Source organism: Mesocricetus auratus, unplaced genomic scaffold (assembly GCF_017639785.1).
Source record: "Mesocricetus auratus isolate SY011 unplaced genomic scaffold, BCM_Maur_2.0 Super-Scaffold_100010, whole genome shotgun sequence".
Classification (NCBI taxonomy): Eukaryota; Metazoa; Chordata; class Mammalia; order Rodentia; family Cricetidae; genus Mesocricetus; species Mesocricetus auratus.
In genome coordinates this window covers 66,994,164-67,015,533 of record NW_024429194.1, presented here as the reverse complement: position 1 = coordinate 67,015,533, position 21,370 = coordinate 66,994,164, and the positions used below count along the sequence as shown (strand labels likewise).

Genomic DNA, 21,370 nt, shown 5'->3' with positions numbered 1-21,370 from the left:
ACCTGGGGCTGACAGGCCCTGAGCAGTAGGGCTGGCAGCTTCATCCTGACAGGCAGAAAACCACAGGAAGCCATTAGATCACAGATGAAAGAGGCCCAGAGATCCCGGAGACAAGAGCTTGCTAACTGCACCAGCCTTTGTTACCTCTGACCCCGACCCGGTGTCCAAACAGTTACAGAGGAATAGGCTTTTTTTTTTTTTACAAAGAGTTTGATTTTATTGATATTTAAATATATTAAATATTTCACTGAAATACATGGTTCACCACCCTCCCCCACTCCCACAGTGGTTACATTATAAAACCAAAGCCCATGGCTTCCCATTGCCCCGATTTCTCCGCCAACCGGCGAGGAAAGGGGCAACGGTAACTCAGGAGAAGAACATGGCTGGCACTGTGGTACAGGGAGCCAGGGTATGGACAGGCCCCTCCCACCTGGCAAGAAGCAGACACCACCCAAAGCTGAGGCCTTCCCATTCTGGCTTACTCGCTCCTCGCTCCCACCCAATAGCATCGAGTAGTCCCTTCCTATCCAGGGATATAGCTGGGGGAGATGGAGGAATTTTCTGTCTGGACCCCTAATCTTCCCTCTCTGCACCTTGGATAATCAAGCGCCCAGTGGTCCATCAACTGGAACGTGGAGAGTCCCAGGAAGGCAGGACCAAGCCAGAAACCAGGCTTCTGCCGAGAACTGGTGTCTGAGGAAGGGCAAGAGTACTGCCCGTCCCGTCGGTGCCCCGTGAAATTCTTTCCCCTCTGCCTTGCCAGCGTCTAAGACAGAGTGGTCTCCAATCAAAACTGAGGCATATGCCTCTGGCTTAAATAGGTACAGACAGACAAACCAAGGCACCAACTAATTCAGGCCAGAGTCAAGGAGGCTGCAGGGGTAAAAAGAAGGCAAGGAAAGGAAGAGACTTAAGTCCAACCCTTGGCAGGCTTCATGAGGATTGGAAGCCAGGACTAGAGTCTAGCCATGCTAGATTCAGGCTAAAGGCTTTGGAAAGCCGAGTTTAAATTTCCCAGGCTCTATCCCTTAGTACCAAAATCTGGGTCCTCAGAGGGACCCCACACTACCCCAGTCAGAAAGTATACCATACTCCAAGACACAAGCTGAGGAACCCAGGGAATGCCTGAGCTTCCACCTCCCAAACCTCCAACAGTTCAAGTGCAAGGAACACTAGAAACTAAGCAGGTGCTTGGGCCCCTGCCCTGGGCAGGGAGACAATCATACTGCACATGTGGCCCCCAAATGGCACTTAGGGATTTGGCACATAAAGGACTCCTCTCCTCACACAACTCTTCATTTTGCTACCATACCCCACCCCACTCCTGTGCAACCTGGGCATTTCTCTCCAGCCTTGATGGAGACCCTGCCGTAACAACAGAAGGCAGAGGCCCCCAGGAGACAGGCGGCCCTGAGTAGGGATCTGAGGAGGTGGAGCACACGGACACACAGAGACCTAGAAAACACGCACACACACACAAAGCAACATGCACACAGTTACACAAATGCACAGGCCCTCCCTAGTGCCAGACTTAGGAGGCCAGGTTTGGGGTCAGGGTCATCCTTCCTGGAACCCTGACTCTCTTCTATTTGGCAATACAAGGGGTAGAGACACTCCATGCCCCCTTGCCAGCAGACAGCAAGTGAGATCTGGGCCGAAGGAGCCAACGGCGGCCACACTGGGGCCTCGGGTCAGTGTGCCACCCTCCTCCTCCCTGGCCGCCTGTACTCTTCGGCACCTGCAGGTGAATGTCCAGTTCTTGATCTTCCGACGTCCCCACACACAGGTTTGCTCTCTGGCTGGTCATTTTCACAGTACCAGTGAGGCCAGATACCCCTTTCCCTGGAGCGCGCAGGAACTGGGGCTAAGTCTTCACTATCAGAGGTCCCTTTGTTCCCCTTTGGGGACAGATCATGGGACTAGGATTTGGCAAATGGAAACATTCCCCTGAAATGTGGTTAGAGCTAGGTCCCCACAGTACCTCCTTCCTCTACCTTGTGCCCAGGAAGGAGACTTGTCTGGGGCTGGGCATGCCCAGGACCAGTGCTGAGGACACAGCCAAGCAAAGGCAAGCATGGAATAGGCATTCCTCATGCCCGCCCCAGGCTTTGTACAAGGCAGTCCCAGGAAAAACAGGGCAAGCAGTGACCCGGCCCTGAGCCTGTCACCCAGACAGGGAAACAGTAGGCATAGTGAGTTGCCATTTGACTCCCTCAGGCAGGAGGGCTACCTGGCCCCTGCTGTCGCCCTCTCTTCTGCTTCCAAAAAAACGAGGAGAGCAAACAGCCCCTACCCCAATTGAGAAAGTCACTTGGATAATCCTCTTGGTGTCCCCTCTTCCTTTGCCACTCTGAAGGCAGACGAACGTGGTCCAAGCACAGCCTGCTGGGATGGCCCCTTTTGCTGTCAGCAAGATCTGGAGGCTCAGTGGCCCCGGCAGCAGCTCCACCCATCGAGCAGGAAGTCCACTCGATGGCCACCTTGGTCCCTCCAGCTGAGTTTCAGCTGCTCTCTGCTAACTGCTGGGGCCCCCGTTGAGGAAGTAAGTGGTCATCTCCCCCCTTGCCCTTTACCTTGACCACACCCCGGCACTCCAGCTGGTAGCCCTTGGCAGCTAGGACCTGGTATAGGTCCGTGGTCACCTGGGGAAGTGGGAAGGGAACCCTGCTTAGCCTGGAATTCAACAGGAGTTCTCTATCAGGCTAGCCCCCCTCCCCCCATCCCTCCCCCAACAGCCACAGAAGACAGCCGCCCTGCCCCTGCCCTGCAGACTGGTGCAGCCGCCCTCCCCTGCAAACTGGTGAAAGCCCTCTAGTTCCATACTCCCCCCCAGCTCCCATCCCCTTACCTGTATTCGGTCAGGAACCCCTGTGCTGTCCATACGACTGGAGACATTCACTGTATTTCCCCAGATGTCATACTGTGGTTTCCGGGCCCCAATGACACCTGCCACAACTGGACCCATGTTCAGTCCTGCAGCAGAGATAATAGCAAAAGTAGAGAGCAAGAGATTGGGGCTAAGATCCTCCGGGTCCCTCTAGGGAGTCATCTTCCCTTGAACCTTGAGAAGGACCCAAAGGAAAAAAATAAGTGGAAATTGGACAATTCTCCTGGTGGTTTAAAAAAAAAAGGTCTGGGCGTGACAGTTGAAGTAGCTCCCGTGAGTCCAGACGACTACTGCTGTACATGCTAAATATGCCTCTGTGCATTCACTGCTCATATTGCTGTACCCCTATCGTACAGACAAGATTCTGGGGTAACTTCCTGAGCCAATAAACAGAACTGTGGGAAGTCAGACCAGACTGCAGGCCTATGCTATCAATCACTGCCTTCCACCAGTGCAATGGAGAGGTACCTCTTCAGACTGACCACACACAGAGAGCAGGCAGCCGCCTTTAGACAAACCTGCCTACTAGTCCTCTAACCTTCGCCAAGTCAATCTCTGAGCCTCGTTCTCATCTTAAGGGGTGGGGGAGCTTAATGTGAGAATTAAAATGTACTCAAAATATCTAGGACAAGACCCCAGCACATGGGAGACTCAAAATAAATGATCTTTGTCCTTAGTGTCATACTTGGCATGAGGGTGGGATGCAGAAACCCTAAGGAGTCCTGAGCCTGTGACCCTTCCCAAGCCAGACCTTCAGCTTTACCCACGAACTGTCCCAGAAAAAACGTGCCAAGACCCAGGCCCTCACCAATCTTCATCTGGAAATTGTTGAAAGAGTGTTCGTTGATATGTTTCATCTGCTCCATGAGCCGCATGGCATAGTCTGCCAGGGCAGTGATGTGGGAACGGCCCACCTGATCATAGGTGCTGGCATTTAGCCCGGAGGCAGCCATGTAGGTGCTGCCAATGGTCTTGATCTTCTCCAGCTGCCGGAATCTCTCCTCACTGATGATCTGGACAATGTGGGGAGGAGGAGTCTGTCAAGCCAGACCCACGTCTTTTCGAAGTTCACTTTTTGTCATTCCTTAGTTCTCTTCCCCCTCCTCCCCTCAACAGCCCCATTGTTTTAGTGGGCGATTCCCCTTCCCATTGCTATTCTCAGTGTAGTTCTGAGAAGCCAAGAAATCAGGCAGTTCAGGACCCCGGGCAAGGAGCTGGGCATGTGGCTTCAGAAGGTTGACTGACTGTGACTGTCCCCTGCAGCAGAAACACTCTGAATGCTTTGAGGAACTGTGTCCCAGAGTGAGTGGGGGACTTCCCTCCAGAACAGTGGACAGCCCATCCCTGACCTGGGTGCTCAGAACACTACCTCACACTTTTCATGATTCAAGAGACCGTCATGCTTGCCTGGCCCCATATGGATTAGTCCACTGACTACTGTCTCCCCCTCCAACGACACCACCTGATGCTTATCCTGTCACCACCCTCCTGGAGCCTCATGTCCTGACTCCCCACAACAATCACCACCTTGCTGTCTCTGACAGGGCAAGGGGCACTCACCCCATCAAACCAAAGTCTATTCCATCTACCTGGTCCCCAAATCGTCCCTACTCTGCCAGTGCTAGTCAATGAACAAGTACCTCATCAAAGTCAGCGATGATCTCATTGAGCAGCCTCAGGCACTCGACACCCTCATTGTTTGCCTCAAGTTCCACATAGAATTCAGAGAAGTTGGCAATGGAGGCAAACATGACAGCCACACATTCACATGACTGGTAGTAGAGCTCATCGTTGCGGCGTTCTCGGGCCAGGAAGTGGGCAGCCACGTCCTTGGGCAGAATGTTGTGCAGCAACCGTCGGTTGTATGCCTGGAGCTCCTCCATCTCTTCCTTCTCCCCTGTCGCCTGTGGGCAACCACATCCATCACCCACCGCCCAACATTCCCAAGGGGTGGGCCAAAGCCTGAAGATGGGCATCAGAGGGAACCTCATGGAGGAAGAAAAACGCACGGGGCAGAGAAGGCCTAAATGGCAGGCAAAGGAGTGAAGGGGGCAGGTACGAGATGGGACGGGGACAGGAGATGGACACAGAGAAGGCATGGAGCCAGGTGTGCTTGGGCGGCCTCAGCCTCAGCCAGGTAGCAAGAGGTGCATTTCCGGCTTGGCCTAGGCTCTGGCCCCAGAAGCCTCTTCCTCCCGCACAGACCCATCCCAATCACCTGCAGCTTCCACAGGAAGTCCAGGCGGGCGGTTGATTCCACCTGCTGCGCGTGTAGATACAGGGCCAGGGCAAAGACCAGCAGAATCACAGGGGTCATATATTTGAGTGCCACCCTCCCTACAGCTGGGCTGCAAATAATCAGAGACCTGCTTGGTGTCTGAAGGGGACACTGACCAGCCTCATCCATTGCTGTCCCAGAGCCCCCACTTACCAGTCCAGCCCATCAAAGGTCTCATTGGAGGAAGTCCTGGCAGGAAGATACAAAAGTCAGTGGATGCTGGCTGCTGGGGGGGGGGGACACACTGTGGGGGAGTCAGGGACTACATCTTTTTTTGTTTTTTGTTTTTGCTTTTCAGGACAGGGTTTTTCTGTGGTTTTGGAAGCTGTCCTAGAACTCGCTCTTGCAGACCAGGCTGGTCCCAAACTCACAGAGATCCTCCTGCCTCTGCCTCCCGAGCGCTGGGATTAAAGGCATGTGCCACCAACGCCCGGCTCAGGGACTACATCTTTAAGCCAAACCACTAATCAAGCCTGTGGGTAACACCTTTGCTCATATAAGTGAGCTCAATAAGGGCAAAGGTTAAGCCTTTCCTGAGTAGGTACTCCTCGTTGAGCAGCTAAATGGGCCAGGCAGGATTAGTTGCTTCGATCCCGAGTCAGTGAAACAGTGGTCAGAGCTAAGTACCACGTCTGAAAGATTTAGTGTGTGCCCAGGATGCTTAACATCAGGCTCCAGAAATGTTTGTTACTGTAATCGTCACCACTGCCCTGAGACACAGGTGATACTGACACTTGCCGATGAGAAAACCCGGGCTTAGAGAAGTTAACTACTAGCCAAGGTTATGAAGGCAGTGAGAAGCAGGCCGGACTCAAACCTGGCAGACTCTTACTATCCCCAACACAGGCTGTAGCCACAAGGGGACAGAAGGGTTAGCTTTTTGTCAGAGCTCTGCCTGCACACAACTCTCTGAACCAGGTGGTAGGGCACACTTTTAATCCCAGCACTGGGGAGGCAGAGGCAAGCAGATCTCTGTGAGTTCAAGGCCAGCCGGGTATACAAAATGAGTTCTAGGACAGCCAGAGCTATACAGAGAAACCCTGTTACAAAAAAACAAAACAAAACAAAACCAAAAGCACAGTAGGCAGGAAAGCACCATGCAAATATGGGGATTTTTTATTTGGGTTAGCCCAAAGACCCAGGAATTTTTCACAACTGGAATTGTGGAGGGAACTACCTGAGGTCACATATCATGCCCCCCCTTCCCTTTCTCCCATAAGTGAGTTGTACAGCCCAAGGGCCTCAGTGCCAGAGACTCTCAGCCCCGAAGGGTCAGGGGAGGCATGAAAGGGGCTGACAATGAACTTACAAGCCATGAACACCAAGCAGTAGATCATAGTTGTCAAAGATGGTGGCTGGGGGACCCAGCAAAAGCAGCACCAAATAGACGCACCCCAAGACAAAGGTCATAGCCAGCTTGCCGATGCTGCTGATATGCAGGAAGACAGAGCTGGCCAGAAGACTCAGCAGCACGTTCCCGACGAAGTACTGGGGGAGGGGCCACAGCAGAGGCAGCGTTGGGTGACAGCAAAGACCATGGGCACCCAGGGCAGGAAGCACCCTGCCTCCCCCTGCCTGATTACCCTCCCTCCACCACCTGCCAGCCCCAGCTCCTTTTATAATTCATGCTCAGCTACAGAGGAGGGGCCCTGGTTGCTCCTAAAGTTGGAGAATACTTTGCATTCCTGGCTCTATGGTGCCGTCACTAGGCCTGGCACAGAGAGGCGGATAACTGTGCCAAAACAACCCCCTCTGCCTGAACACTGCTCGGACACCTCAGGGAAGCTGCAGGTGGGTGCGGCGCCCTCACACAGGGGAGCATCCAGTCCCAGAGAGTAATTGAGCTGTTGCAGGTGGCAGGCCGTGACATCAGCCGGTGTTAAATTCAGCATCTGGGCCGCGCAGGTCCTTATTGGGGTGTGGTTACAGGTGAACTGCAAAAGGATGGCCAATGAGGGAAAGGGTCTCAAGGGCCACACCCAGGTGCCTTATACTTGACAGACTAAGATTTCCCAGGGGTGGCAAAAGACAGGGGAAACAGAGTGAGAACAAGAGTTGTCCCACCCGACGGGTTCCCCAAAGGCTGGAAACCCTCTCAGCTCTCAGAAAATGCCTGGCACAGGGTAGAGATGGGAGAATTACCATGTTGGCGATGGCAGAGATGAACACAAGCAGAACCGAAAAGGTGCCAACTGCTGTGCTGTGCGCCCGTGAACGGACAATACTGCGGGACAGACGCTGCAGGGCCTTGGGGAAGAGCTGCAGGAGCGAGACACCAAGAGTTAGAAGTGACATTTGCTGAGAAGGAAGACCAGCCAAGAGCAGGGTCTAACAAGAGACATGGCCTTCTCCTCCTCTCTGCTCCATGGGAACCCCCCGGCTTCCCCAGCAGTCTCAGGGAAGTCCCCCTACTCACGGAGCCACAGGAACACACAGCACAGATCAGCACAGTGACCAGCAACAGCAGGAAGACACTGGCATAGATCCCAAGCATCACGGTAGAGCTGCAGCAGATTAAGACCAGGCGGAAGTCAGCAAAATCCGGGCAACCCCATCCCATGCCCGGAGCTGATCTCAGAGACCAGTGGCTTGCACAGGTGTTTAGGAAAGTTCGGGACGTAGTGAGAGAGACGGGACTCACTGTGGAAATATGAGGAGCTGGATGAAACAGATGAAGCAAAAAACCAACAGGGCACAGGCGACATAGGCTCCAAAGCGAGGATCTACTTTCCGTGAATACTGAGGGAAGAAAGGAGGCTGAGCTGGGTCCTGCCCTGGCAGGGATGGCATGGACGGCAAGAGCAGGACAATCCCAGGGCCTTGTGGGGAACGGCTGGCCCAATTTATATGAGTTCCCACCTGTGCCGTGGTCTCTTCCCATCCCTAACTCGTCCTCCTGTTTCTTGTGTTCAGCCTCCCAGCCAGGCCCTTCCTCCCTCCCTCCCTCCAGCCCTCGTTCTTTTGCCCTTGTATCCCCCAAACCTTCTTCTCAAGATCCTGTCTCTGGAAGGTGAGCAGGAACCGGCGCACGTGGTCCTTACGCAGTTGGTCGATGCTGCGGGCGTCAATGGCACGGCCTAGGAACTCGTCCACCTCATCCTCAGGGTTCAGAGCATCTTGGGCACCACGGCTGGTAACAGGACACAGGTTTCACCAGGTGCGTGAATAATGTCACGTGAGAAGCAACGAGAAGGGCAGGGACCAGGCGGCAGCCGAAGAAGGCTGTGTGAGCTACATGTGTGGTACCCGCTCCTCCTACCCATTCTGAGAAATGGGAGGTTCCAGCTCCCACAGCTCATCCCAGGCTGCAAATGCCTCTCCCTCCCTCACTGACCCTTCCTGTCCCATAGACCAACTTACTTGTCTTTGCTAGAATCGTCAATGCCCTGGAGAAAGAAACAGAATGCGTGAGGGAGGAGCGGCGCTAACCACGAGAGTGTCCCCCCACACTTCGGGAGACTTAGGGCCCATTGGGTGAAACAGTTCCCCTTGCTTCCAACTTTAGAACACATACATGGAGGTGGCAGCTCCCTCATTTTGAGAGAGACCAAAAAGTGAAACCCCGCCCCCCATGGTGCAGAGAGCCCTCTCACCATCTGACGGAATGCCTTGGAGTCCTTGGTCCGGGAGAAGGCACGGTCAGGCGCCCAGCGAGGCATCAGTCCTTCCATGGAGTTGGCCCGTGTTCGCTGCAGCTTGGCCAGCATAGCTTTCTCCTCTTTCTGTGTGAGTAGCATAAGCGCAGGCTCAGAAGTGGAACCCCAAGAAGCCTTTGCTAGTACCTCCCTGTTTGCTCCTCCCCCCCTCTCCCAGAAGCCCCGGCCCCTGACCCGTTTCTGGCTGGCGCCCAGGATGAGGAAAGTCTCGATGCGCTGCTCCTTGAGGTATGCGTTGCGCTCGCCACCACGGCCTGGTTCCACCTCATAGTCCCCATTGAGGTACTGCAGCGTGGCCCGAGTGATGTGGATGCGACTGCACGGAGCCAGGAAGTAAGACCCCGGCTCTCCAGCCCCCTCCACCCACCCCTGCCACCAAGTAAGACCCCGGCTCTCCAGCCCCCTCCACCCACCCCTGCCACCAAGTAAGACCCTGGCTCTCCAGCCCCCTCCCACCCACCCCTGCCACCAACTGGACCCTTCCACTCACCCGGCCCGGCCCCCAGCCTCCATGTGGTTGGCCAGGGTCACATCGTTGGACCACACATCAAACTGCCATTTCCGCAGGCCAAGGACGCCGCAGTGCACGCGTCCACTGTGGATGCCCACACGCATGTTTACATTTACACCTGTCACTTCACGCACCAGCCTGGGAAGACGCAACGCTAGATCAGCTCTAAGCTGTCTTCTCGTCCTCTAGTCAAGAACCCAAGCTGAGGCCAGCAAGGTGGCTCAGTGGTAAAAGGTACTTGCTACCGAGCCTGACTACCTGAGTTTGATCCCTGGGACCCACACAGTAGGAGACAATTAACTCCAAGTTATCCTCTGACCAGCATCCATGTACCGTGGCAGGTTCATCCACACGTACATACATACAGAGGGAAGAGTCAATAAATGAATGTGGTTTAAAAAAACTTTTTTTTTTGGTTTTTCGAGACAGGGTTTCTCTATATTGCTTTGGAGGCTGTCCTGGAACTCTCTCTGTAGACCAGGCTGGCCTCGAACTCAGAGATCCACCTGCCTCTGCCTTCCGAGTGCTGGGATTAAAGGCGTGTGCCACCAACACCTGGCTTAAAATTTGTTGTTGTTGTTGTTTTCATTCAAGCAGTGCAGCCAAAGACAGAAACAGAAGCAGGGACAGAAGCACAGCTTTGAGCAGACAGGCAGGAGGCTACCTGAAGCTCAAGGACAAAGGCTTGAGAACTATGGTCAACAGGGGCTGCCACTGTCCTGTAGGACTGAGCTGCTGCTGGCTCCGGCCTGCCGGCTGGCATGCTCTGTAGCCACAAAGCCTTACTGCTCCAGCTCCCTGCACCCTTCAGCAGGCTGGGGGCAGAAGGAGCAAGGGGTCATAGCACAGACTGGGGAATGATCCGCTCCCTTCCCCAGGGATAAACCCATCTCAAAGGAAAAGAAAGCTATGAAGACTGGGGGAAATCCCTAAAGACACATCAGAGCAGGAGCAAACTGGGAAGCCACAGATCCACAAGGCCTGGGAGGGACACTACTCACGAGATAGCCTCGATCATGTCCACTCCCATCTCCACACAGCAGTGGGCGTGGTCTGCCCTGGCCTCGGGCAGCCCTGACACACAGTAGTAGCAGTCCCCCAGGATCTTGATCCTCAGACAGTGGTTCTCCTAAAGAGGGAGGAGGGGAGGATCGCCTTCACTCTCCTGACCACCGGGCACAGCTGGCCCACCACCATCACCGCCACCTCTGCCCCCACACCCTCCCCAGCTGCCTCCAGCAACGCTGTGCGGCCATCAGCGTTGACACTGCCCCTGAGCCCCAGCACCCTCACCGCAGCCAGCTTGTCAAACCGGGCAAAGAGCTCGTTCAAGGTCATGACGAGTTCCTGCGCAGTGCACTGGGAGGCCAGGCTGGTGAAGCCCTCGATGTCCGCAAATAGGATGCTGTGGATAACGGCAGAAGAGAGACGGGCCTCCTAGCCCTCCAGGACTCTCTGGTACCCAGCAACCCTCTTGGCAATTGTCCCCTATCCCCATTCTACCTGACATTATCATGCTTCTGGATGTAGATCTTATGGAACATCATGTCTTCTTTTTTTGTGTTGATGTCTTCTTTCATCTCCATGGCAACATGCTGGGGCAACACCGATAGCAGCAGCCGTTCCTAGACCAGTGGTTCCAACCACTATCCTCTTTGCTTTCCATTTTGATCCTTCTTGTTCCCTTCTCATTCCCAGAATCCTCCCATATCTCTGTGACCTGAGTTTCCCTCCTGGACCTTGGCCTGACACTGCCCTCAGAAGTCATCTATCCTAGCTCTCTCAGACCAATCTCCACTTAATCCCCACCCCCTGAATGTACTCCTATATCCTCCCTCCCACCCTTGAACAGGACAGGACCCCCAGGGCTTTTGTGATGCACAGTCCTTGGGGACCACTCACACTGTGTTCCATAGCCACAGCGTGGACAAGGCAGCAGGTCTGATCTACAAAGTACTGGGGGAGAAGAGAAGGAGTACCCTAGCTAAGGGAAGGGGTCCCCACCTGCTGGCGATTCTCACGCTGCAAGTGCAGCCGGGCCTGGATGTAACCTCGGGTCTCCTGAAAGGCTTGGCGCTGAGACACTTCAGCAGGGTAGTGTGTGCAGATGCCGATGACATTGGTGCAGAGAAAGAGCGCCACATTAGCACCGAGCTGTAGGGTGGCACAGGTAAATGAATGGCCACCCCACGAGCCCACGCGCCCACAAGCCCACGCGCCCACGCGCACTAGCTCCTCCGATCTCTCAGGACATTCTTTGAGCAGGAATGAAGTCCCGAATGATGTTTGTCCCCAAGCTGTGCCATCCCTGTGACACACTGTTCTTCCCTACAGCACTCTACATCCCAGCCTACCTAGATTATTCTGTGACCAGAAAAATGAGCTTTTCATGGCTTCCGGAGCAAGAATACCAACCACAGTCATATAGGTTATGGGCCCAGTCCCAGTACCCCATAATCTCCCGCCCCACAAACAACACTAACAAAAGACAAGTATTCCTTCTGCATGTGGTTCTCCCCACAGCACAGCACCAAGGAGGTCTGAGATTCCCATCCTCTTCTGGGTGACCCAGAAGACAAGTCACTTCTTCTCTCTAGGCCTCCATTTACTCAAATATAGCCCAAAACAGGAGGAATAACATCTCTAAAGCCACCCCCGCCTTGGCCCTGCAGGCTGACTACCACAGATGACCACTACTGGGTTTTGTTTTTTACTGTTGTTCTATGGTTGAATTTTTGAGATACGGTCTCACTATGTAACCCAGCCTGGCCTCAAACTCATGACAATCCTCCTGTTTCAGATTCCCAAATGATGGGCTGGCAGGGTAAGCTGTTATGGCTGTTGTTATTATAGTAGCCAGCTTGCTGACCACGTGCAAAGACTAGGATTCTAAGGACGCGTTCCATATACCAACCGATGGATTTCTTACAAGTCTATGAATGAGGAAACAGTATCCCACTACACAAGTGAACGGGTCAAACACAAAGGAACCCAGCTACTTGCCCGAGATCCCATAGTTGGTTATAGCTGGCATGAAACTCCAATCCTGGACAATCAGACTCCAAAGTCTTTGTCCTAACCCCACTGTCTAATAGATTCCAGATTTCTGAAAGCTTTCTCCACTGACCCTCACTCTTGAAGGCCAGTTTCAAAGCACAGGCATGGCAGCCTTCAGTTCTGCTAGTAGAAAGAATGCATGGCCACCCCTACCACAAAGTATGATTCTCCTCCTCTCCTCTCCCCTCTTCCTCCTCCTCCTCTTCTCTCTGCCCTGCCCTCCAACTCTTACATACATACCTCTTCAAGGCTTCCTGCCTAAGCTCCCGCCTCGGCATAGCCAGTACCAAACCACCATCGCTAGAACTGACTCGACAGCAAGTCCAAGAGAAGCTTGCCTCAGTGTGACTGGAGACTCAGGGGTTAACATGGCACCGGGCCTGGCACTGGGCCTCCACCCAAGCTGAATGGGGCAGGGCTATGGTTAGGGAGAAGGGAGGGAATGCACACCAACTGCCCTGAACTAGAACTAGCCCTGCGGACTAGGACAGGACATTTAATCTTCGATTCCTCCGTGCAAAACTGAGGCCTGTCACTCCCAGTTCCTAAGTCCGGCACTGACCCTCAGCTGCCCTTCCCAGTCCACGCAGCTTCCAGAGAGCCTATGCCGAGCTCCCCCTCTCAGTAGCAGGGGTGGAGAGGGGCCACTTTATCTCCCTTGGGGGCTTCTAAGAATAGCCCCCAGTGGGGGAGTTGGAGGGGGGCAATCCAGGCAACTTCCCTTCCTGGCCCCAGGAGCCCAAGAGGAAAATGTGAGTCACAGTGGAGGGAAGGGGAAGAGGGGTGAGGGACTGAAATAACTACACACATACATACCCCTATCTACCGTGAGAAAAAATGGATGCCAAGACTCTGGAGGCCACCCCAGCCTAACCAATGACACCGCTCAGTGTGTCTGAATGGGTGGGTCAGGAAGGAAAGTTCTTCCTAGGAACATGAGTGGGGCTGCATCTGGGAAGGGGCTGCCTGGGGAGGCGACAGGCCCCTACTCCATGCAGGAACACAGGCCCCAAAGGGCACACGGGATTGTTCTCAGTTCCCAGATGCTGAATGGGCAGCCGCAGCCCCACAGATGGGCACGAGGAGACCAGTGTTCTCCAACAACCCAGGAATGCATCTGCAGAGACCCCACAGGGTGAAACTGAAGCCAGGCACCCTGGGGAGGTAGGAGGTTGGCAGTTCCGGGCCTTCCAGGCTCAGCCTCCCCATAAGGCACTGGGCTGGGCCCTAGGCACCAGGCCAGCTGAGAGCAGGGAAGAGCCACACACCCACCTTCTGGCAAGTCTGGCAGGAGGGGGGAAGGGAGGCCCCAGTCCTAAGCATCTCCCCTAGAAAAGCAGTTCTTCCCAAACCCCACCGCACAGGCAGCCTAGAAGAGAACTTAGGAACTAGCAGATACAGGTCTGGCCCTTTAAGAGGTCTGATACTGCCCTGTGGCACTTGTTGCACCACTAACTAGCTATAAAGTTACTTTTAAAAGGTATGTTCTGTTCCAGGCTAAGAAAGGCACCATGTCAGAGCACCCAGCTTCTCTCTGCTTGTGAGGCCATGGTGGGCTATGGGCCGTAGCCTTTGGCAAGGAGGAGGGGCCTCACTTGTGAATAAATGTCCCTCCCCCCCCACTCCCAGCAAGCATCCTGATAAAACCACCCTGCAAGAGACAGTAACATCCCCACATGACAGGTAAGGAACTGGAACAGACTGGTGGAAAGAACAGCAGCCAAACAAGTAAAAGAACCAAGATTCTAAGGGCTGGAGAGATGGCTCAGAGGTTAAGAGCACCCTTTGCTCTTCCAAAGGACCTGGGGTTCAATTCCCAGCACCTACAGCTGCATCTTGGAGCTGACACCAGAGCTTGAGTGTCAGGGGTCAACAAGAGGTCAGAGATGCAAGGCCTGCACACAGCATGTCTACAGACTATACCATCTCTCCTGGGCCAAACAGCCAAAGACTGGCCGATCATGACACCCTACAGACCTGGTCCTGGGACTCTCCCACTGACGCAAGTCCCAAGCAGAGGCCAACCCCTGAAAGCTCAGCCTGACAGACCTACATGTCCCTATATGGTCTCCCTCTTCAGCAAGTCCCCTTCCCATTCCTACCCAGTGCACCCGATGGCCCCTACCTGATTCCAGAGGAAGGGATCGTCACGGTTGAGCTGCCAAGCCAAAATCAAATGCAAGGCGGAGAGGCCCAGGCCACTGAGCACTGCGGCTCGCATGCGGATGGGAAGGAGCGTGTAGGTGATGTAGACGAAGAACACGGGGCACCAGAGGCCTGCTGAGGGGCTGTGTGGGTTGGCTGCCAGGGCACCCCCGACTTGCACAGCTGCTAGGATGCCCAGAACCACATAGCTCACCACCCACATGGAGTCCTGGCGAAAGCTATGTCGGTTGCACACTATCATGAGCGCCACAAACAGGGTGGCGGCACAGGTCAGCAGGGCCACGTAAGCAGGCTGAGGCCGGGCGGGCGCGGCATGGAAGGCCAAGAGCACAGCTGTGAGTAGCACAAGCACCGCCATGAGGAGCGTGAGGCTGCTCTGGTTCATCTGGAAGAAGTACCGCTGGTAGAGACGCTCCAGCTTGGCGGAGCGGAACTGCTTAGACCGGAAAACCTGCACCAGGCGGTGCCAGCAGGAGTGACTGCGCCCAGGTGACATATCAGGGGCCACTTCAGCTGTCCCCACCGGTGATGTCACCTCAGTGTCATCAAATCCCAAGGCCACGGACCGCAGCCCCAGCTCCAGACCCCGGCCTGGGCCAGCCCTCCTGAGGAAGGTCTCATCCTGCCAGGGGCACCGAGTGTGAGCCGCCGCAGGAGTGGGGCTGGGTGGCTCTGCATCCTTAAGACAGCTCATGTAGCGGGGCGTACAGAAGCCACCAGTCCGAGTCCCGTGGCGTGGGCGCTTCTGCCCATTGCGTTCTCCCCAGGCTGTCTTCCGCTCGTCCACTTTGGGAACCAGGAGGCCACTAAACCATGACATGCTGCTGGGAGGAAGGGCATGGATGGAATTAATACCACTACTGTCGCCACAGCCACCATAGCAGCTTATTTCCTACAACCCTGCTCTCCATTCTGTCCCTCCCCCCCCACTCCCAGCAAGCATCCTGATAAAACCACCCTGCAAGAGACAGTAACATCCCCACATGACAGGTAAGGAACTGGAACAGACTGGTGGAAAGAACACAGCAGCCAAACAAGTAAAAGAACCAAGATTCTAAGGGCTGGAGAGATGGCTCAGAGGTTAAGAGCACCCTTTGCTCTTCCAAAGGACCTGGGGTTCAATTCCCAGCACCCACATGACAGCTCACAACTGTCTGTGGCTGAGTTATAGGAGATTTGACACCCTCACACAGACATACATGAAGGCAAAACAGCAATGCACATAAAATAAAAGTAAATTTTAAAGTTAAAAAAATCAAGATTCTCAGCTTGACTGACCCCCCCAAAGCCAGGAATTTGCCCTTTTCCTAAAATGAATATTGCCTATTTTTTTTTTTTTTTTGAGACAAGGTTTCTTTGCATAGCGCTGGCTGTCCTGGAATTCACTCTGTAGACCAGGTTGACCTTGAACTCACAGAGACCCATCCTCCTGACTCTACCTCCTGAGTGCTGGAATAAAAAACGTGTGCCACCACCACCCACTAGCATTGACTTCTTCATCACCACAAGTTCAGGTTCCCGTGTCAAGGATGAGAACACATTCAGCAGACTGAGACAAGGTGCCAAGAACCATCTAGTGCCAGTTGACCGGTGCCATTGGTGCCCCACTGGGGCTTGAACTTCTGATCTTTTTCAGCAGAAGTCTAAGAAAATCTTGGATTTCAATGTGACATCTCTCAATTTTTTTTAAAGATTTATTTATTACGAATACAACACCTTGCCTCCATGTACACATCAGAAGAGGGCACCAGATTTCGTTACAGATGGTTGTGAGCCACCATGTGGTTGCTGGGAATTGAACTCATGACCTCTGGAAGAGCAGTCAGTGCTCTTAACCTCTGAGCCATCTCTCCAGCCCAACATCTCTCAATTTTTAAATCTTGTTTATATACATATTTATTTGTTTATTTATTTATTTTGGTTTTTACCAGACAGGGTTTCTCTGTATTGTTTTGGAGGCTGTTGGTCCAGCCCGGCCTCGAACTCACAGAGATCCGCCTGCCTCTGCCTCCCGAGTGCTGGGATTAAAGGCGTGCGCCACCATATATACATATATTATAATACTATAAGAAGCCAAATAAATCCAATCAATGGAATGATTTCTGCTGTGAACTGCCAATCGGTGACCTCTATACAAAAGGCCCTCTCTTTTCACATCCTTCCTTGAGACACACACCACACATTCTCTCTCTCTCTCTCTCTCTCTCTCTCTCTCTCTCTCTCTCTCTCTCTCTCTCTCTCTCACACACACACACACACACACACACACACACTTGCAGTCAAACATGCACACACACCGACACATTCACTCATATACACTGACATACACACACACATTTGAACACACACACACACACACACTTCAGCAAGCTGAATCCAATTTCCTCCACAGGTCACAGCTCAGTGTTACTTCCTCAGGGAAGACCTCCCAGCCCCTCTAGACTAAGCTTGATCCAGTTTCACCTCTGTCCATTTCCTCCATAGTACTCATTGCAATTTATAATTAAATCATTCCTTGTTTAACGTATGCCTCTCTCCCTAGGACTATAAGCTCTGTGAGAGTAGAAATTACACATATTTTGGCCAGCATTTTAGCTCCAGAGCCAGCTACTAGGGCTGGCTAACAGTAGATAATAAATGTACGACCGAAAAGAAAGAAAGGTAGGATGGGCATGGCGTGGGTTCAGTAGGAGAACGCTTATCTAGAATACTCAGGGCCTCGGGTTCCATGCCTAGTACAACAGGCAAACAGACGGGGCAGTAGCAAGGGAGCTCAGGGTGTGGGGTCGTCAATACCGCTCATGACAATTCTCCCCTTCCTCGCTGCACTGTCACGTTAGCTGGTCTGTTGTTCCCCTGTACAGAGTTCAGCCCAGTCTGTTCCCAACTGGAACAAGAGCTCCTTCAGGTCACAGCCCAAGTCCCTTATCAGAACTACTCTTACCAGCCTATTAAAATAGCAACTCCCTTTCCTGGGGCTCCCTATCTCTCTTACCAGCTTTATAATTTTTCTCCCTCCACGGCCCTTATCAGCAACGGCCATTCTATAATTTTTCTTATTTGTTCATTGTCTGTCACTCCTAACTGGGATACCAACTTGATGAGGGCAAGGATTTGGGTGGTTTGGGGTGTTTTGTTGTTGGTTTTGCTTCTGCGTACTGTGGTATCTACCACTCCTGCGTGTTTGCTGACGGGATGGATGGCCTTAGCAATAGTATACTTTCTCTCCTTCATAAATGTCCAAGATCCTTCCACATGCTTACACTCATCTGTTCTTCGCCAAAAGCCTGTGAAACTACTCCTAAGACCCAGGGGCGCAGGGGGAGAACGGACAGATTTGAGAGAGAAAAACAAAGGGTGACAACCAGGGCAGTTTTCTATAGCTCACCCACATAGAGGCTCTGGACAAGCAAATCAGTCTTAGATCCTAAATTTCTGGCAAGGACAAGACTTGGACTGAAGTGGATGACTCCATGACAACCACCTTGCCAGCCATGTCATCCGTGGATGACACCACCCCCAGGGCTAGGTTCTTCCTAGCTTCTGCAGGGTACCCTGAGGGGCCCCTTGTACCCACTGAGCTGGCAGCACTGACATTTGTACTCCCTAGGGAACCAGAAAGCAGCTTACACAGCACCTGCCCCAGGTGGCCACAGATCCACACACTCAGGAGAGAAGAACAACACTCCACACAGGCGCTGGGAGGACCCAAAGCAGAACTTGAGCTGGGGACTTCTCTGCACTCCACCTCTGGGTCTCCCTCAGCCAAGTTCCTCCAGTGTCCCCTCTACAGCCACAGGGTAGCATGCCCTTCAACTTCCCAGCACCAAAAGCACCGTCTCGAAGGACAAATCAGAAGTACAAGACTTCTGGTCAGGCTGGCATTTGGAAAAGGTCACCAAAGAAACCCTGGCTCTTCAAAACACTTCACTGGAAGCCTGATCTCTGGCACAAGGCCAGGTTTCAAAGCATAAAGTGATTTACCACCCTGCTGGGACAAGCTATCTGCCCGCCTCCACCCCATGTCAGTTTCTTCACCCGAAAGGTAAGTGCAATGGTCCTGATGAGAGAATCTAACACTCCCTGCCTGTCGTACCCTGTTAATATTACTTCCTCCCACCTTACAAACCTTTGAGTGCAAAGCTCTGCCAATGTCGTAGAGATGGAAAGACAACAGTCATGACCAAGAACATGTATCCCCCCAGCCAATCAGATGCCTGGTGCTGTTAGGCCCTATGTCCCCAGCCGTGGGTCTCCAGAGCTGCTGGAGACAGAACACAGAGTGCACAGTTTCCCACTATGCACCCCCACCCCGACTCCACACACCATGACATTTTGCTTCCGCCTCCCCCCATTCTCTAGTCCCCTACCCCGTTCTTATCTCCGCTCTGGACCCCCACTGGCCCAGGTCTCTGTTCCCCAAGGACCTGTTTCTGGCCATGTTCCCAGCCCCTAGAAGCACATCCTAGCATCTGGTTCATACGCGAGGAGGAAGGGGCAGACACTATCAGGGAAACATATGGTCCTTCAAGAACTAACTGACTCCCCAAGGAGATAGCCTCGGAGTTCTGTTCAGCAAATGTGACCATCTCACCCTGGGCTCTACTCAGGCACTGCCCACCCTGGAGAACTTGCAGGGCTCTCGGCACTCCTCTACGCCAGGCTAGTAAAGCAGGAAACCAGAAGGCACTTTTCCAAGCCACAAAACTTCTCTATATGTTCCCCCAAACCTCCCTGTTCCAGGACCCCTCACCATGAATTCCAAAGGCACAGACCATGTCCCTCTTTCGCTTTCAGGCGCTGGAACCTTATGCCCCTGACGGCCTCCTCCCGAGTCCCGGTCTCTCTGCTCTCTCTCCCAGATCTGCTGTTCCATACACAATCTGCCCCCACAGCCAAAGTCATGTCCACTGAGCGCCAAGTCCCACAGTCCCAAGCCCAGTGTCTCCCAGACCTCAAGCCCCTCCCAAATCCCCGATCCTTCAGCCCGAGCCCAGGGTCTGGAAGCCAAGACTTGGCCTCAAGAATGGCTCTGCCCACTTTCGCCCAACCCTCTTCCTGGCCACCCCTCAGCCACCTCGTCCCCAGAGTCTGTCTGCCTTTGCCCTTATTGGCAAAATGGTTTGAAAGACTTCAGAAAGTTCACATAGGCAACTATGCTCAGGGGGAAGCCTGACACTCACCATGCTGGAGCCCAGCCCTCTCAATTTCCAGGCCTTTCCAGATGGAGAGGAACCTCCCCAGGGCCTGTAGGTTCAGCACAGCCTACCCCAGCTCTGGTTCTCCCGAAAGACCAAAAAGGGCTCCCTTAGCCAGCTCCAACCATACTCTCAGGCCCTCTGGCTACAGAGACACTCTAGGGGCACAGGTACACGGAAAGGCTCTCCTGCCACCTAGTCCCACCTCTGGCTTTTCAGTCAGGCGGCTGGGCCTACTCTGAATAAAGTCTGCCCACACCCCACCCCACCCCACCCTTGCCCACCCCGCAACAGGCCTTGGGGAAGTAGGCACTGACACTACCCTTTCATTCCAAAGGTTCAGGGTGAGGGCAGGGAAGGGGCCTCCCTCTCCTCCCAGCTCTGTCTCCCACACTCCAAACTCACCCCCCCCACCCCCGATGCCAACCTCTGGGGGCATCTCCTCTCCTCGAGCATGCCTGCTTTGCTTCTCTGGGCAAGCCTGGAAACTCTGGAGAGTGCAGGAAGGGAAGAAGGGTGGAAGCCTCCAAACCGGCCCCAGGAGCCCCGGGTTCCCATCTCCTCCAGCACTTCCCTTGACCACTTCCCAGGCGCCCCGCAAACTGTCGAGACTCCCCTATCCCCGCTTCCCCGGCCTCGCAGGAGCCCGCTCCCCCCGCGCTCACCTGCCGGGGGTCGGCGCCTGCCCCGGCTCGCCGCCCCGCCGCGCCCGCCCGCGGGCTCCGGCCGGCCGGCCGGCCGTCCCGCCGTCCTGCTCCGTGCCCGCGCGTCCCCGCTGTCCCGCCCGCCGCGCGGCAGAGCCTCCGGCTCTCGCCCCCTCCCTTGTTGTCCAGCGCAGCCGCCCTCTACCCCGGATCCAGAAGTCCCCTCCCCGCCGGCTCCCGGACTCCCCGCCTTAAAGGCACAAGCTCCTTTTGTCTGGGCACCCCCTCCCCCTCCCAGAGGCGGGGGCACTGCTGCCCACTCCCCTCCCCGGGACCCGAGACGGGTGAGCCAGGCCAGAGTCCCGCGCGCCCCCTCCCCTGTCCGCTGCGTCTTCCCCGGGTCTCCGCCAAACAAGTGGCCACTGTTCTGGGCTTCAGACCCCGCGGGAGGGTCGGGGCGCCCGCCCGCGCTCCCGCCTCCACCCAGGGCGGCATCCTGCAGGGTGCCCTCCGCCCTCACCCGAGGGTCCGCAGAGACCGGCGAAGCCACCCACTGGCTGCGAAGATGCCCGCCCCGCCCAGAGGGTCGGCTTCCTTCCTGTCGGGGTGTCCTGCGCCCCTTCCTCACCCCACCTTCCACCCAGCCCCAGCCCCCTCCGCGCCGGCTCGACCTCCCTTCCCACCGCGGCCCCGCTCCCTCCAGCGGGAGTTGAGTTTAATAATTAATTTAGATTTCATTCCACAAGGCGCCAGGTGTGTGCGCCTGGCACCCGCTCGCCCGCACCCCACTTCTTTCCGCTTCCCCAGCCCTCTGGGGCGCGGGGCCCGACGCAAACCTGCTGCGCCCAGAACCGGATCGGGCCGTGGGCAGGGGCATTCTCGGTGCCGCCCTCTGGCCCCACGCTCTCTGGGGCAGCCCTTCCCCCGCACCTGCCAACTGGCAGAGTCCCTCCCCCCGGCACCTTTTACC

The 21,370-nt window shown here is 54.7% G+C and overlaps 1 protein-coding gene across 1 annotated transcript; it reads right to left on the bottom strand.

Moving 5' to 3' along the window:
• Positions 1-202: 202 nt before the first annotated feature.
• Adcy6 (adenylate cyclase 6) lies at positions 203-21,328 on the bottom strand. The gene is given in 23 exon segments (XM_021225517.2): positions 203-2,563; positions 2,565-2,645; positions 2,852-2,976; positions 3,699-3,903; positions 4,531-4,794; positions 5,109-5,238; positions 5,322-5,357; positions 6,478-6,656; positions 6,944-7,102; positions 7,311-7,427; positions 7,585-7,672; positions 7,810-7,907; positions 8,151-8,298; positions 8,529-8,554; positions 8,762-8,890; positions 8,999-9,140; positions 9,315-9,473; positions 10,337-10,464; positions 10,629-10,740; positions 10,839-10,960; positions 11,340-11,489; positions 14,518-15,379; positions 21,237-21,328. Coding segments are annotated over 23 exon segments (3,546 nt in total). The 5' UTR covers positions 21,278-21,328; the 3' UTR covers positions 203-2,518.
• Positions 21,329-21,370: the final 42 nt, after the last annotated feature.